Source organism: Myotis daubentonii, chromosome 19 (assembly GCF_963259705.1).
Source record: "Myotis daubentonii chromosome 19, mMyoDau2.1, whole genome shotgun sequence".
In the NCBI taxonomy this organism is placed as follows: Eukaryota; Metazoa; Chordata; class Mammalia; order Chiroptera; family Vespertilionidae; genus Myotis; species Myotis daubentonii.
The window spans coordinates 4,953,888-4,969,375 of record NC_081858.1 but is presented as its reverse complement, the minus strand read 5'-3'; the positions used below and the strand labels follow the sequence as shown (position 1 = coordinate 4,969,375).

Here is a 15,488-nt window from a genome sequence, read left to right as displayed (position 1 = left end):
CCCTTCAGTTCGCAGGCCAATGCTCTATCCACTGAGCCAAACCAGCCAGGGCCCTAATTACTGTCTTTTAATTGTAGTCATCAAATGGGTGTGAGGTGCTATCTCACACCCATTGTGGTCTAATACCCTGAGGACTAATGGTGTTGAGCATCTTCTCATGTACTTACTGACCATTTACATATCTTCTTTGGAAAGATATTAAAATCTTTTGCCTACTTAAATAAGTGAATTATTGTTGATTTGTAAGAGTTCTTTATATATTCTGGATATAAAATCCTTATGTGATTTACAAATAATTTCTCCCATTCTTTGGACTATCTTTTTACTGTCTTGATTGTGTCCTGTAAGTCACAAAAGTTTTCAATTTTGTTGAAGTCTAGTTATCGATTATTTTCTTTGGTTGTATGTGCCTTAGGTGTTATATCTAAGAAACTTTTGCATAAGTCAAAGTTATAAAGATTTCACACCTAGCCTTGGAAATGACACACTATCACTTCATATCCTAGTGGTCACACAGACCAATCCTGATACAATGTGGGAGGGACCATATACAGAACATAATACATGTCAGGAAGGATTGCTGGGAACCACTTTGAAATGACTACACAGGTTGTCTTGTCACTTCCCGTAAATCAGAATTCCCACCCAGTGCCATTTCCCTTGAGCAGGAAGAACTTCAGGTAATTCTTGTCACTTGGATCTGTGGGTGGTAAATCTTTTTTAATTAATTTTTTATTATTTTTAAAAATCTTTATTGTTCAGATTATTACAGATGTTCCTCCCCCCGCCCCATAGCTCCCCTCCACCCGGTTCCCACCCCACTCCAGGCCTTCCCCCACTCTGACCTCGTCCATAGGTGTAAGCTCTTTGTCCAATCTCTTCCCACAACCCCCTCACCCCCTTCCCCCCCGAGAATTGTCAGTCTGCTCCCTTTCCATGCCCCTAATTCTATTACATTCACCAATCTGTTCTGTTCATCAGGTTTTTTATTCATTTGATTTTTCGGTTCACTTGTTGATAGATGTGTATTTGTTGTTCATAATTTTTCTCTTTACCTTTTTCTTCTTCTTCCTCTTCTTAAAGAATACCTTTCAGCATTTCATATAATACTGGTTTGGTGGTGATGAACTCCTTTAGCTTTTCCTTATCTGTGAAGCTCTTTATCTGACCTTCAATTCTGAATGATAGCTTTGCTGGATAAAGTAATCTTGGTTGTAGGTTCTTGGTATTCATCACTTTGAATATTTCTTGCCACTCCCTTCTGGCCTGCATAGTTTCTGTTGAGAAATCAGCTGACAGTCGTATGGGTACTCCCTTGTAGGTAATTAACTGTTTTTCTCTTGCTGCTTTTAAGATTCTCTCTTTGTCTTTTGCTCTTGGCATTTTAATTATGATGTGTCTTGGTGTGGTCCTCTTTGGATTCCTCTTGTTTGGGGTTCTCTGCGCTTCCTGGACTTGTAAGTCTATTTCTTTCACCAGGTAGGGGAAGTTTTCTGTCATTATTTCTTCAAATAGGTTTTCAATATCTTGCTCTCTCTCCTCTTCTGGCACCCCCATAATTCAGATGTTGGTACACTTGAAGTTGTCCCAGAGGCTCCTTACACTATCTTTGTATTTTTGGATTCTTTTTTCTTTTTTCTTTTCCAGATGGGTGTTTTTTGCTTCTTCATATTTAAAATCTTTGACTTGATTCTTGGGGTCCTCTAATCTGCTGTTGAATCTCTGCATATTATTCTTTATTTCAGTCAGTATATGCTTAATTTATGATTGGTCCTTTTTCATATCCTTGAGGGTCTCACTAAATTTCTCGGAGGTTTCTAGAAGATTCTCGAGTAACCTTATAACCATGGTTTTGAACTCTATATCCAGTATTTTGCTTTCATCCATTTCTTTCATTTGTGACTTGTTTCTTTTTCTCTGCATTTTGGCTGCTTCCCTGTGTTTGTTTCTATGTACTTGGTAGCTGCTAAGTCTCCTTGAGTTGATAGAGTGGCCTTGTGTGGTAGGTGTCCTATACACCCCTTTGTGGGCTGTGTGCACAGTCTTGTAGTTGAGCCTTGATTGCTGTGGGTATCACTGGGAGGAATTGACCTCCAGGCCAATTGGCTGTGATGACCAGCTGTGTCTACACTGGAAGATCTGTTGTGCAGGAGACACCCTTATGGGGCAGGACTTGCTTCAGTGGGGCTTTGGTGCTCACTGAGTCTGCCCCTTGAGTGTGTCTCTATGGATGTGAACAGTTGTAATCCAGTATGGTCTCACTCTGACTCTGGGTACACTGGCTCTTGGATCTCCAAGGAGGTGCAAGGTCAGTCCTGTTTGGGGCCGCCCAGCAGGAGCTACAGAGAGATCTGCAGATTCCTCCTCTTTGTTTGGGGTTTGGAAGTGCCCAGACGAGGCCCAGCTGTGAAGCAAGGCAGGCTGCTGCTGCTGGGCCTTGGGCCTCTTTTGGAACCCCTGGGGCTCTCTGACCCAGCTGCAGTTTGACAGCTTTTAGGTGGAGAAAGGATGGGACATTCATATGCAAAAGCCAACGCACACAGCTTAGATGGGGTTGTTAATTGGGTGGGGCGGGGTCTCTGAGACGGGGCCACCAGGGTGGAGCAAACAGCAATGGCTGCCAGTCAGCCCTGCACCAGAGAGGTTTCTGCGTCTCGTGTCCCGCGCCCCACACTCCCCCTGCAGGAGCAATGATTGTGAGCACCTCTGAGAGAAAGCCGCCCTCGCGTTCCTTTCCTGATGCCAGATAGTCCAGTTTCTCCCCGTATGTGTCTGGGTCCCCCAGAGTCTCGCCCGGAACTGGAGTTCAGAGCAAGTGGGAGCTTGTATCTCCCTCCCGATTAAAAGAGCAGCACATCCAGGTGCCAGCACTCCCCGCACCTCCACACCTCTTTCCGGAACTTCCACTCAGCCAGCTTTCCCGCAGTTCTGCGTGGTAGTTGTTCTGACTTTTAGTTGTAATTTTGGTATGGTTGTGAGAGTCAGCAAGTATAGGTGTTTACCTATGCCATCATCTTGGTTCTTCCTCCTAAATCTTCTTAATTATAGGTTATGTGAAAATGGCAATATTGCACCACTTTTGAAGAATGTTTCCACTGGATGTAGAATTCTGGGTTGACATGTTTTACTTTCATAGCTTTAAAGGTGTCATTACATCGTCTTCTAGTCTCTTTGCTTCTGATAAGAAGTCTGCACTATTTCACACAATTGTGTTGTCATTCTCCTATGTAACATGTCATTTTATCTTGCTACTTTCAAGATTTTCTATTTTTAGTTTCCAGGAGTTTGACTCTGAAGTTTCTGGGTGCAGTTTTCTTTGTATTTCTTCTGCTTGGGGTTTGCTGTGATTCTTGTACTTTTCCCAAATTTGGAACAATGTGGCCATTACTTTTTCCAAAAAATATTTCCTGCCTAATCCGTTGTCCCCTTTCACGCTAGGACTACAGGTCTGTGTGTTAGGCTGTTTGATATTAGTGCCCCAGTCCACGAGGCTCTAAAATCTTCCCCACCGTCCTTCTCTCCATCCTCACATCAGATGTCTACTGCTCCACCTCAGGGCTGGAGAAGCGATGGTCAGCCCCAGGCCACCCATGCATTTACTGTGGCTGCTTTCACGCTGCAATGGCAGTGATGAAGAGTTGCATTGGACACCTTTGACCCATAAAGTGAAAAGTCTTGACTATCTGATTCTTCTATTATTATTATTTTAAAAATATTTTTATTGATTTCAGAGAGGAAGGGAGAGAGAGAAAGAAAGAGAGAGAGAGGAGAGAGAGAGAGAGAGAGAGAGAGAGAAAGAAAGACCAATGATGAGAGAAAATCATTGATTGGCCAGCTCCTGCACAACCCACACAGGGGATCAGCCAACAACCCAGGCATGTGCCCTGACCCTGAATGGAACTGTGACCTCTAGGTTCTTAGGTCGATGCTCAAACACTGAGCCATGCCAGCCAGGCACTATCTGATTCTTTACAGACAAGGTTTATAACCCCCACTTTTTCAAGCTTAATCATTCTTTAATATGTCAGCTTCAATGTGCTATTAATCCCATCTGTTGAATTTACTTCCGGTATTGTATTTTTCATTTCTAGAATTGTTATTTGGTTCTTTTTGTTACCATTTCTCTGTTGACAATTCCTATTTGTTCATTCATTATAAGCATTTTTTCCTTTACATTCTTAGGCATAATATAATAGTTGCTTTAAAAATCTCGAGTTTTAATTCTAACATCTGGGTCACTTCAGTCAGTTTCCATTAATTGCCTTTTCTTTTGAGTGTGGATCACAGTTTCTTGCGAGCAGTTAATTTGGCTGAACTCAGACTTAAAACTGATTCCCCGTGGTGGGTGGCAGCTGAAATGCCTGTTGAGCTCTTTCAGCTGACTGGAGTCTGAGGTGTGTATTTAGGGATCACAGATTCGGGCAGAGCTCATCACAGAAGGTGGGTTCCCTCCCTCCTTTCTGGATTTATTCCCTGGGGTCACTCCGAACCCCTTCCTTTGGTTATTGAAGCCAGTGAGGTTGAGGTTTCTATTTGAGTTTTCCCCTGGAACTCAGCAGCGCCGCTCCCTTCCGCCTTCAGCTCCCGAGTGTCTCGGGAATCTGGTGGCTCTTCCCTACTTTCACCCGTTGTCTTATATCTTTTGTTGAGAATTTGTAGTTGTCGTTTGTGGGAGGGTTGGTGCCTCTACCATCAGCAGAAGCAGAGCCGCTCCATGGTTTTGAAAAGATATTTTACCTACAAAATTATCTTTAGCAGGAGGACTGGTCTGGCTTACAGCCCACCATTACGGGAGATCAGAACAGCAGCTGTTGTTCGTTTGTTTTTTAAATATATTTTTATTGATTTTTAGAGAGAGGAAGGGAGAGGAATAGAGAAATGGAAACCTTAATGATGAGAAAAACATTGATCTGCTGCCTCCTGCATGTGCCCTACTTGGGATGGAGCCCGAAACTCGGGCATGTGGCCTGACCGGGAATCGAACAGGTGACTTCCTGGTGCACAGGACAATGCTCACCCACTGAGCCACACTGGCCGGGCAGCAGTTGTTTTCATAGTCCGTGGTCTTATGATAGTAGGGGGGGATTCACGATTTTAACACTGAAATCTCGTTGCTTCGAGTGCCTCAAAGAGGTCCTATTTGCTAGGTCCTGGCTTGCTCCGCGGCCTGCGTCCTGGCCCCTCTCGCCTACTCTGTGGGAGGCAGGACCGCCTGTATGAACAGTCCCCAGGACGAGGTCTCTGCGTGCCGCCCTGTACAGCTGACTCAGCACAGGGCCCAGGACCACCAGCTCGGCCCCCGACAGGGCTGGGGACCCCACTCCTGGCTGGGGACCCCACTCCAGGGGAGGTCGTTTGCACAGTCCTGCCCTGTTCACAGAAAATCCCTCCCTTTAGTTTAAGCCAAACAAGGTGTGTTTTCAAACCTGGGTGCGACCAGCTACTGACAGCCTGGCTGCAAGCTCCGCTGGAGGCAGGAAGACGAGGAGGGGGGGAGGGGGAAGTAGCGGGAGGTGGGGGGTGGGGTGGGGGGACAAACGGCAACCAGGAGACTGTCCTCCGGCCTATGAAATGGGTAATAAGACCTGCCCCGCCTACGGCAGATCAGGAGGTTTTGCTAAGAATCTGAGAGGACTGACGTTTGGCCCACACGGGGAATATACGCTGGATGTGGGAGGACCAGGCAGAGGCTGTTGCAACCGTTGCTGTTTGCTATGGGCAGAGGTTGCCTTCAAAATGTTTTGGAGCCAATAGGCCAGTAAGCCATCCTGCAGTGAGCAGTGACTTGTCTGTGTTCCCAGGGGGAGGTCTGTGGGTGACTGTGCAGAGGAGGGGGTGCAGTGGGAAGGTCTGTGGGTGACTGTGAGGAGGAGGGGGTGCAGTGGGAAGGTCTGTGGGTGACTGTGAGGAGGAGGGGGTGCAGTGGGAAGGTCTGTGGGTGACTGTGAGGAGGAGGGGGTGCAGTGGGAAGGTCAGTGGGTGACTGTGAGGAGGAGGGGGTGCAGTGGGAAGGTCTGTGGGTATCTGTGAGGAGGAGGGGGTGCAGTGGGAAGGTCTGTGGGTGACTGTGAGGAGGAGGGGGTGCAGTGGGAAGGTCTGTGGGTGACTGAGGAGGAGGGGGTGCAGTGGGAAGGTCAGTGGGTGACTGTGAGGAGGAGGGGGTGCAGTGGGAAGGTCTGTGGGTATCTGTGAGGAGGAGGGGGTGCAGTGGGAAGGTCTGTGGGTGACTGTGAGGAGGAGGGGGTGCAGTGGGAAGGTCTGTGGGTGACTGTGAGGAGGAGGGGGTGCAGTGGGAAGGTCTGTGGGTGACTGTGAGCAGGGTGCAGTGGGAAGGTCTGTGGGTGACTGTGAGGAGGAGGGGGTGCAGTGGGAAGGTCTGTGGGTGACTGTGAGGAGGAGGGGGTGCAGTGGGAAGGTCTGTGGGTGACTGTGAGCGGGGTGCAGTGGGAAGGTCTGTGGGTGACTGTGAGGAGGAGGGGGTGCAGTGGGAAGGTCACAGGCCAGCGTTTAGAGTCCATTCTGCCGCCTCCCAGTTGATGTGGCGCCTGGGGAGTCTGTAGAACTGACTGTTGCAGCACCTCCGCGAGGCGTTCTCATGTCTGCCTCACTGGCTGGGGCTCCCCTTCCCTGTCCCCGTTTGAGTTGACCCCCTGGGCTGGTCTGTGAGGGTCCTGGCTGCGTGCCTGCTCCTGGCTTCACATTCTCCTCACATTTGCCAAGCTGGCGGTCATGTCCACAGCCAGATTATCAAGAGAAGGTTCGGCAGGGCTGGGCTGCCGACGGAGGCCGCGGACAAGCTTCCCAGTTACCTTCGGGCCCTTCCTCTGCTCATCGGGGTGAGGGGCCACCCCAGCAGTTAGGAACCTACTTCCGCAGGGTCCGGGTGCTGTTCCCGCTGGCCCAGGCTCAGAGAACCCCGGAGGCTCCAGCCGCTCTTGCCCTCCCCGTCTTGTGGACTGACCTGAGCCAACAGGCTGGGAAGGACACTGCTCTTTAAGGCCCGGCCGGCGTGGCTCCCTGGTTGAGTGTTGACCTATGAACCAGGAGGTCACAGTTTGATTCCCGGTCGGGGCACAGGCCCAGGGTGTGGGCTCCATCCCCAGTGGGGGGCATGCAGGAGGCAGGAGTCAATGATTCTCTCTCATCATTGATGTTTCTCTCTCTTTCTCACCTTTCCTCTCTGAAGTTAATAAAAATCATAGTTTAAACAATAAAATAAAATAAAATAGGCTGGGAGGCTGGCCCACGAGTCCTCTGATCCAAAGGTGCCGGAGAAGCCGGCAGCTCCAGGGTAGCATCACCTTTCCCCCAGACAGGCAGCGGCCCCGGAAGGACCGGAGGGAAAGGGGCAGAGGTGGCGCTTATCATGGAAAACCCAGGCGTACAGAATGCCATCGCTTATAGAATCAGGTTAGAGGTGATATTGGTGTGAAGCAACCAAACTGCTAAGGACCCATTAGCAAACCTCTGCCAAGTGGGTCAGGACAAGGGCGGCAAGGCCTCTGCACCAAGGACTCCTGCTCACTCATGCCCAGGAGTCCGCGTTGCAAAACAGCCTTCCTTGGCCGCGTGGACCTGTAACACAACAGCCTCCCTTGGCCCCGTGGACCTGTAACACAACAGCCTTCCTGGCCCCGTGGACCTGTAACACAACAGCCTTCCTGGCCCCGTGGACCTGTAACACAACAGCCTCCCTTGGCCCCGTGGACCTGTAACACAACAGCCTTCCTGGCCTGTCCGACCTGTAACACAACAGCCTTCCTGGCCCCGTGGACCTGTAACACAACAGCCTTCCTGGCCCCGTGGACCTGTAACACAACAGCCTTCCTGGCCCCGTGGACCTGTAACACAACAGCCTCCCTGGCCCCGTGGACCTGTAACACAACAGCCTTCCTGGGCCCCGTGGACCTGTATCACAACAGCCTCCCTGGCCCCGTGGACCTGTAACACAACAGCCTCCCTGGCCCCGTGGACCTGTAACACAACAGCCTCCCTGGCCCCGTGGACCTGTAACACAACAGCCTCCCTGGCCCCGTGGACCTGTAACACAACAGCCTTCCTGGCCCCGTGGACCTGTAACACAACAGCCTTCCTGGCCCCGTGGACCTGTAACACAACAGCCTTCCTGGCCCCGTGGACCTGTAACACAACAGCCTTCCTGGCCCCGTGGACCTGTAACACAACAGCCTTCCTGGCCCCGTGGACCTGTAACACAACGGCCTCCCTGGCCCCGTGGACCTGTAACACAACGGCCTCCCTTGCCCCGTGGACCTGTAACACAACGGCCTCCCTTGCCCCGTGGACCTGTAACACAACGGCCTCCCTGGCCCCGTGGACCTGTAACACAACAGCCTCCCTGGCCCCGTGGACCTGTAACACAACAGCCTTCCTGGCCTGGCCGACCTGTAACAGTGGCTCAAGGAAGGCCCTGGGGCTCTGGGAGGTGGCTCCCCCAACCCATCCCGTGAGGCCCTGGCTGGGTCCTCCCTGAGGGCCGGGGCTCCCAGACGTCCTAGGACCCACGGATGTGGGAAACCTCCACAGACTGGCATCGGCCGCTTGGCACCCAGGGCCTCAGTGGTTAGGAAAAGGTGAGACCCCGGCTGGGTCTGGCTCTCTCGCCCCCTGGACCGGCCCAGCTCATGGTAAAGCTCCTGCTGTCTCTTTAGATCCACTTGTTTGCAAGCCTGGACGGGGGTGCAGGGGCCGGCCCCCCTCACCCCAAGCCGTGGGGAGGGCCGTGTCCGCAGCGAGGCCTGGGTCTGGCAGGGCGGGACTGCGGCAGGCTGGCTGTGTCACTGCCGCCGCCACGAAGCTGGTGAGCGGTGTGTGGAGCGCGGATAGCAGTGCCCGATACGCAGCCAGCAGCCCTCCCGTTCGGTGAAGACTTGAAAAGAGGCACCTCATCCCCCTCCTGTGACGGGGCTCCGCGGGGCTGCCACTCGCCGAGGCTGAGCGGCCGCATGAGGGACGGCTGTCCTGAGTCCCACTGGCCCCCAAGGCCTCGTGCCAGTCCCGGCTGAGGCCTCCGTGCTGTGCTGTGTTTTTAGTTTTAGCTGCTCTGCTGGCTCACACAGCCCTTCTCAGCCTTTATCTGTTTGGGCGACTCATGGTTCCGGTTAAACCCTGGTGCCGTCTTCATCCCCACCCTCTGCCTCCGGGGACCAGGTCCTGTCACCCTCACCTCCTGGCCCAGGCCTCTCACCTGCAGGGCCCCTCTCTCTTACCTCCTGGCCCCCTCTCACCTCCTGGCCTCCTCTCACCTGCAGGGCCCCTCTCACCTGCAGGGCCCCTCTCACCTCCTGGCCCCCTCTCACCTGCAGGGCCCCTCTCACCTCCTGGCCTCCTCTCACCTCCTGGCCTCCTCTCACCTGCAGGGCCCCTCTCACCTCCTGGCCTCCTCTCACCTGCAGGGCCCCTCTCACCTCCTGGCCTCCTCTCACCTGCAGGGCCCCTCTCACCTCCTGGCCCAGGCCTCTCACCTCCTGGCCCCTCTCACCTCCTGGCCCCCTCTCACCTCCTGGCCTCCTCTCACCTGCAGGGCCCCTCTCACCTCCTGGCCTCCTCTCACCTGCAGGGCCCCTCTCACCTCCTGGCCCAGGCCTCTCACCTCCTGGCCCCTCTCACCTCCTGGCCCCCTCTCACCTCCTGGCCCCCTCTCACCTGCAGGGCCCCTCTCACCTCCTGGCCTCCTCTCACCTCCTGGCCCCCTCTCACCTCCTGGCCTCCTCTCACCTGCAGGGCCCCTCTCACCTCCTGGCCTCCTCTCACCTGCAGGGCCCCTCTCACCTCCTGGCCTCCTCTCACCTGCAGGGTCCCTCTCACCTCCTGGCCTCCTCTCACCTCCTGGCCCCCTCTCACCTCCTGGCCTCCTCTCACCTCCTGGCCCCCTCTCACCTCCTGGCCTCCTCTCACCTGCAGGGCCCCTCTCACCTCCTGGCCCCCTCTCAACTCCTGGCCTCCTCTCACCTCCTGGCCCCCTCTTACCTCCTGGCCTCGTCTCACCTCCTGGCCTCCTCTCACCTGCAGGGTCCCCTCTCACCTCCTGGCCTCCTCTCACCTCCTGGCCCCCTCTCACCTCCTGGCCTCCTCTCACCTCCTGGCCCCCTCTCACCTCCTGGCCTCCTCTCACCTGCAGGGTCCCCTCTCACCTCCTGGCCTCCTCTCACCTCCTGGCCCCCTCTCACCTCCTGGCCTCCTCTCACCTCCTGGCCTCCTCTCACCTGCAGGGTCCCTCTCACCTCCTGCCCCCCCCCCCTTCTCACCTCCTGGCCTCCTCTCACCTGCAGGGTCCTCTCTCACCTCCTGGCCCCCCCCCTCACCTCCTGGCCCCTCTCACCTCCTGGCCCCCCCTCTCACCTCCTGGCCCAGGCCCCTCACCTGCAGGTGTTGGCGAGGTGGGGCCTGCTGGGTAAACAGTTGAGGTGGCAGCAGGAGGGTGTGAGTGAGTGTGTGTGAGCGGCAGGGCGGGGGGGTGGTGAGGGAGCAGGGGAGCGGGGTGAGGGTGTTTCTCCATCCAGAGCCGCCCCCCCCCCCCAGCCCTGTTCGCCACCGCGGGAGGGCAGCACCTCCCCCTGCAGGGCCAGGACCTGCCCGCGAGGCAGGCAGCGGAGCTGGCACCCATCCCGAGGCTGGAATGCTGGCAAGTGGCCACCGTGCTGCCCGCTCTCCGTCTTTGTCCTCCGGACACCCACCTCCTGCCTGCATTCCTCTCCAGGCGAAGCGCAGGCCCACGCGGCCCTTTCCGACCCCCAGGCTCCGTCCAGTTCCCTCTGCCTGACTCCCTCCTTCGCCTCGGGCCGGGCCAGGACCTGGGGCCGGACCCGCTCTCCGCTCCTCCGTGTCAGGCCTCTGTCCCCTGCACACAGGCCAGGCTCAGGTTCCCCGACGGGAACAGGCTCATTGGAACCTGAGAACGGACAGGAGACCCACGTTACAGGGTCCCTGCGCTCAGGCTGAGTCTGCGGGCGGGCGCCCGGCGTCCCCGGCCCCTGCACAGCGCCTGGGCTCCTCCGCGTGGTGAGACCGGGCCCGTGTTACGTGGGAGCAGTGTGCCGGGTCACCTGCTGGCGGCGTCCTTCAGGGCCGGCTCCTCCTGCCCGGTGGCCCCGGACAAGGACAAGGAGCTCTCCCGCTTCTGTTCTCGGCTCCGCTCTGTGCCCGGGGCCCGACGTGCGATCGAAGCTCTGGGTAGATCTGTGTTGCGTCGCCCGGCGACCCGGTGTGTGGGGAAGCTGCCACCTCTCCCCGCACGTCCAGCCCTACAGCCCCGCGTGGCTCAGGATGGGTGGTTCCGTGGACGAGCACGCGGCGCCCACACAGCTCAGCTGGAACAGCAGGGGCTGGCCTCACGTGGGTGGGAAGGGCTTTGAGCTCCAGGGAAAGGTGCGAGGAGACACGTTATGGCGGTAAAAGAGCGGGAGAGGCCCCCGCCCGTGAGCAGTCCAGAGATTAGAGTCTTGCCCGCTGGTGTGGCTCAGTGGTCAAGCGTCAACCTATGAACCAGGAGGTCACGGTTCGATTCCCGGTCGGGGCACATGCCTGGGTTGCAGGTTCGATTCACAGTGGGGGGCATGGAGGGGGCAGCCGATCCATGACTTCATCATTGGTGTTTCTTTCTCCCTCTCTGAAATCAATATAAAAAAATTTAGAGTCTTGCAAATAGAAAACAGCCTATGAGTTACGCAGAAATAAAAATCATGTTAGATTGAGAAGCTCTTAGGAGGCGTGGCCCCCCGGATGAGGGCCTAGACGGGCAGCGCTTCAGGGCAGAGGCCTCGCTCGGCCCTCGCTCGGGAAGCGAGTCACTGCGGACACCGCCAGGGAACCGCCGGGAGGCCCGGGCTGCTCCCTCCGCTGCGCGGCTGCCCTTGCACACGCTGCCCGGTGCCGCCGTGGACACACAAACCGCTCCGCCCGAGGCCCCGACGCCGTTAGACTCCACAAAACACGTCTACACACCGCACTGGGCCTGGCGGGCAGTCAGGGAGAGCTGCTACGCAGACACGGCAGATTGTATTTTTAACACTTTTTTGTGAAAACAGACTCTTCCCTCCACCCTTACGGAGCTGGTCTTTGTTTTGTGTGGCCCAGGTCCTCACCTGTCTGACCGGCGGCCCCTCTGCGTGGGCGCGGCTCCCACAGGCGCTGAGGACTGTCTTCTCCAGAAGAGGCCCGAGCTGGGTGCCGGCGATGGACACGTGGCTTTGGATCAAGTTTGCTGTCTCATCTTCTTAGCGGAGTTCCCACCGGCAGGCACGTGGGAGAACTCGGAGCAGCGAGGGAGGAAGGGGTGGGTGGCGCTGGAACCTTGTGCACACGCCTTGCCTCACGCAAGACTTCCTAGATCACCCAGACCCAGAGCATTGAGAAGCAGGAGACGAGGCCACAGCAGCTCAGGCGGGGGAGGGGGGCGCGATGCACGGAGATGAAAGCACGTGGTTCCCCCTCCCCCGGGGAACTCCAGTGTCCGCTGTGGTCCCTGTGAAACCGCAGGGGCCCTGCAGTTCCTCGGCCGTTTTAAGCCCTTGTTCGCCACGAGCGCCTGGGACCTTCCCCACACGCCACGCGCGTCTATAAAAAAAGTTTCCCTAAGAGGCAGCCCTGACTGACCAACTTTAAAATCATTTTTTAAAATCATTTTTCGTGAGAATTTTCAGCTGAAAATATTCAAGAACACCCGAATTGCGAGTAATATATTTATTTTTATAATATTCATTGCAAGTTGATTTTTTAAATTCAAAGTATCGCGGGGTGGGGATGGTTTCTGTTTGGAGGTGTGGCAGTGTAAGGACTTGGAACTAGCACATGGAATCCAAATTACATTCAGGGGCCGCGCATTCCCGCCCTGAACCTGCACAGACTGTCTTGAGAATAACGAGAAATCACGGTCCATTCCTTGTCTGGAATTTAGTTTTTGTATGAGAAGTTGGAAGTAAAATGACCGGCTGCCAGGATGACATTTCTAACTACTGGCCTTGCCTTCACCTGGAGCCATTCCGGAAGCCACCCCGCCCGCCGCTGCTGGGCCCCAGCCTCCTGGAGTCGGGAGAGGAGCGCGGGCACCTCGCCCGGCTGGCAGCTCCGTGGGCAAGGGGCTGCCTTCTCAGTCTGCGCGGGGCCAGAGCTGCGGGGCCGCCTGGAGAGGGCCTCCCATTCATATTCCGGTGCCGACAGAGCAGGGAGGCGAGGGAGTCTGGTACCAACAACCAAAGTGAAGATGAGGTGGAAAAGTCTAGAAAGGAGTCATTTATTTTTAAAAAACAAACAAAACAGAACACAAGGCGCCCTCAGCAGGATTTGAAGACACAGAGGGACGCACCGCCCTGATGGCTTCCCATTCCCAAGGCCACAGGCCCACCGCGCTGTCCACTGGGCCTCCAGGCACAGGACCCACAGCGCACGGCTCATCACGCAGGTCAGGGCGGGCCAGGAGGGTCCTGCTCGCGGGAGGCCAGGACTCCAGCCTCCGCTGTCAGAAACGCAGGCCAATTCCAGGCTTCTCTCTGCCTCTGGGCACTGGGCACTTCCTTCTCAGGCAGGGCTGCTAGACGAAGGCGGGCGTACGTCACTCACACTAGTTACCATGGGAACGCTGCTCTCCGGCAAACGGGGCCGCTGGCTCGGACCACAATTCCTGGAATGTGGGGGGAGGGGGGCACGTGACATTTGTCCCCAATACCCAGTTGTCACCACAGGTAAACCAAGACTATAATCACAACAGCAAGGAGAGGATTGTGTTGTTTTTTTTCCGTTTTTTTTTTTTTCCTTAAAGGAGTGAGGGCATGGAAAATACAGCACACCAATGAAACAAAATGCAAAAAAAAAAATACAAAAAAATAGAAAATAGAAAAATGTATTTACAAGTCGTCCATTACTATGACCAGAAAGCACAAAGACGCCTGCTGCTACAATACATGCATCAGTCCAGGAAGGAAGGACTAAAACCCTGCAAGGGAGGAGCCTGCAAAAACGAAAAGGGCCAAAAAGGTTTATCTTTTCATCCCTAATTTGCTATACTGACCACAACCAAATGAGACCCCTAACGCCCATGAGTATATCAGTACAAATACTATACTGGTTTTTAACTGCACGCTCAGTCGTGGAGGGAAAGACAGCAGCTTATCCATGTACAAGAAAGCCAGAGAAAACGGCTCTACATGCTAACAATCACAGCGAGCCCCTGTCTGCTACACAGCATGATCTTAGCAGGTTTTAGGTTTTGTTTATTCATACATATCTATGTGCGTGTGTATGTATAAAAACCGTGCCCCCATTCACTGCCAACACATCTGGGTGGACATGAACGCTTTACAACAATCCATATGTGTATGTTGCAAGAAGTCACTCAATGTCTGTGGATTTAATAAGTCATTTCACACCACAGAAAATATTTAATAAATCCAAAAAAGGAAAGAATATAAGGACAGAAGAGCTCTGTCTCAGTTCTCTGAAACTGAGTCCCCATTGGAAGCTGATCCCAACGTTCTTGAGGGTTCACTGAGGAACTTCACTCTGCTCATGTGTTCATCCTTTTAGTGTTCCAAAGGTACAGAGCGACTCCATGCCGCCGTCAGTTTTACAGTCCCACCTCCATCTCCCACGCTGAGTCTATGCAGGTCCGTGAAACCGGGAGGAGGAGCGCTGGGGAGGCTGTCACTGCCGAAGGGACTCCACCTCCACCGGCGGGAAGAGGATCCGGCAGCGCCCCAGCACCTCGCTCCTGCAGACAAGCTCCCCGCAAACGCAAAATCCAGCCCACGTCAGGTCCTTAAACAGGTACGTCTCCGAGGACCAGGCCAACTCCAAGAGGAAACGCGTCGACAGAAAAGACGAGGATGGCCATCTGGTCACTGCGATCCATCATACTTCCAGGAATCGGGAGCTGCTGGCCTTGGAGTGGAAGGGCTCAGACCACATCCGCCGCAGGTCACCCTGGAAAAAGGAACTTGACTAAGTTATAGGTTTACACGGGAGGCACACATATCTACAAGTCTTTTCTGATTCTGTCTCAGGCTGCTTCCCTGGAGACTCACGGAACAGTAACCCAACATTCTTTGAAGAACTCACTGGAAGCCCTAGCTGGTTTGGCTCAGCGGATAGAGTGTTGGCCTGCAGACTCAAGGGTCCCAGGTTCGATTCTGGTCAAGGGCATGTACCTGGGCTGCAGGCACATCCCCAATAGGAGGCGTGCAAGAGGCAGCTGAATCGATGTTTCTCTCTCATTGATGTTTCTAACTCGCTATCCCTCTCCCTTCCTCTCTATAAAAAATCAATAAAATATATTTAAAAAAAAACAAAACTCACTGGAAGAGCTTAGGCCCCTGGGGCAGGGAGGGGCTCTTACCAACTCAATCCTGGTACAAATTCTATCACTTACGAGTCAGATGACCTGAACAAGTTCATTTACCTCTGCCTGTTTCCTCATCTGTACAAGAGTGAAAAACAGAAATCCTGGGAATAAGATAATGCTCTTAGTTGCCGTTTTC

At 54.4% G+C, this 15,488-nt stretch overlaps 1 protein-coding gene across 3 annotated transcripts in view; it reads right to left on the bottom strand.

Annotated features, from left to right (window-relative positions):
• Window positions 1-13,233: 13,233 nt before the first annotated feature.
• SPPL3 (signal peptide peptidase like 3) overlaps window positions 13,234-15,488 on the bottom strand; it is a 108,913-nt gene continuing 106,658 nt past the window's right edge. For all 3 annotated transcript variants that reach the window (XM_059676562.1, XM_059676563.1, XM_059676564.1), the window contains one exon: window positions 13,234-14,934. In XM_059676562.1, coding sequence (XP_059532545.1) covers window positions 14,863-14,934 — 72 coding nt within the window. In that variant the 3' untranslated portion in view covers window positions 13,234-14,862. The remainder of the gene's footprint in view (window positions 14,935-15,488) is intronic.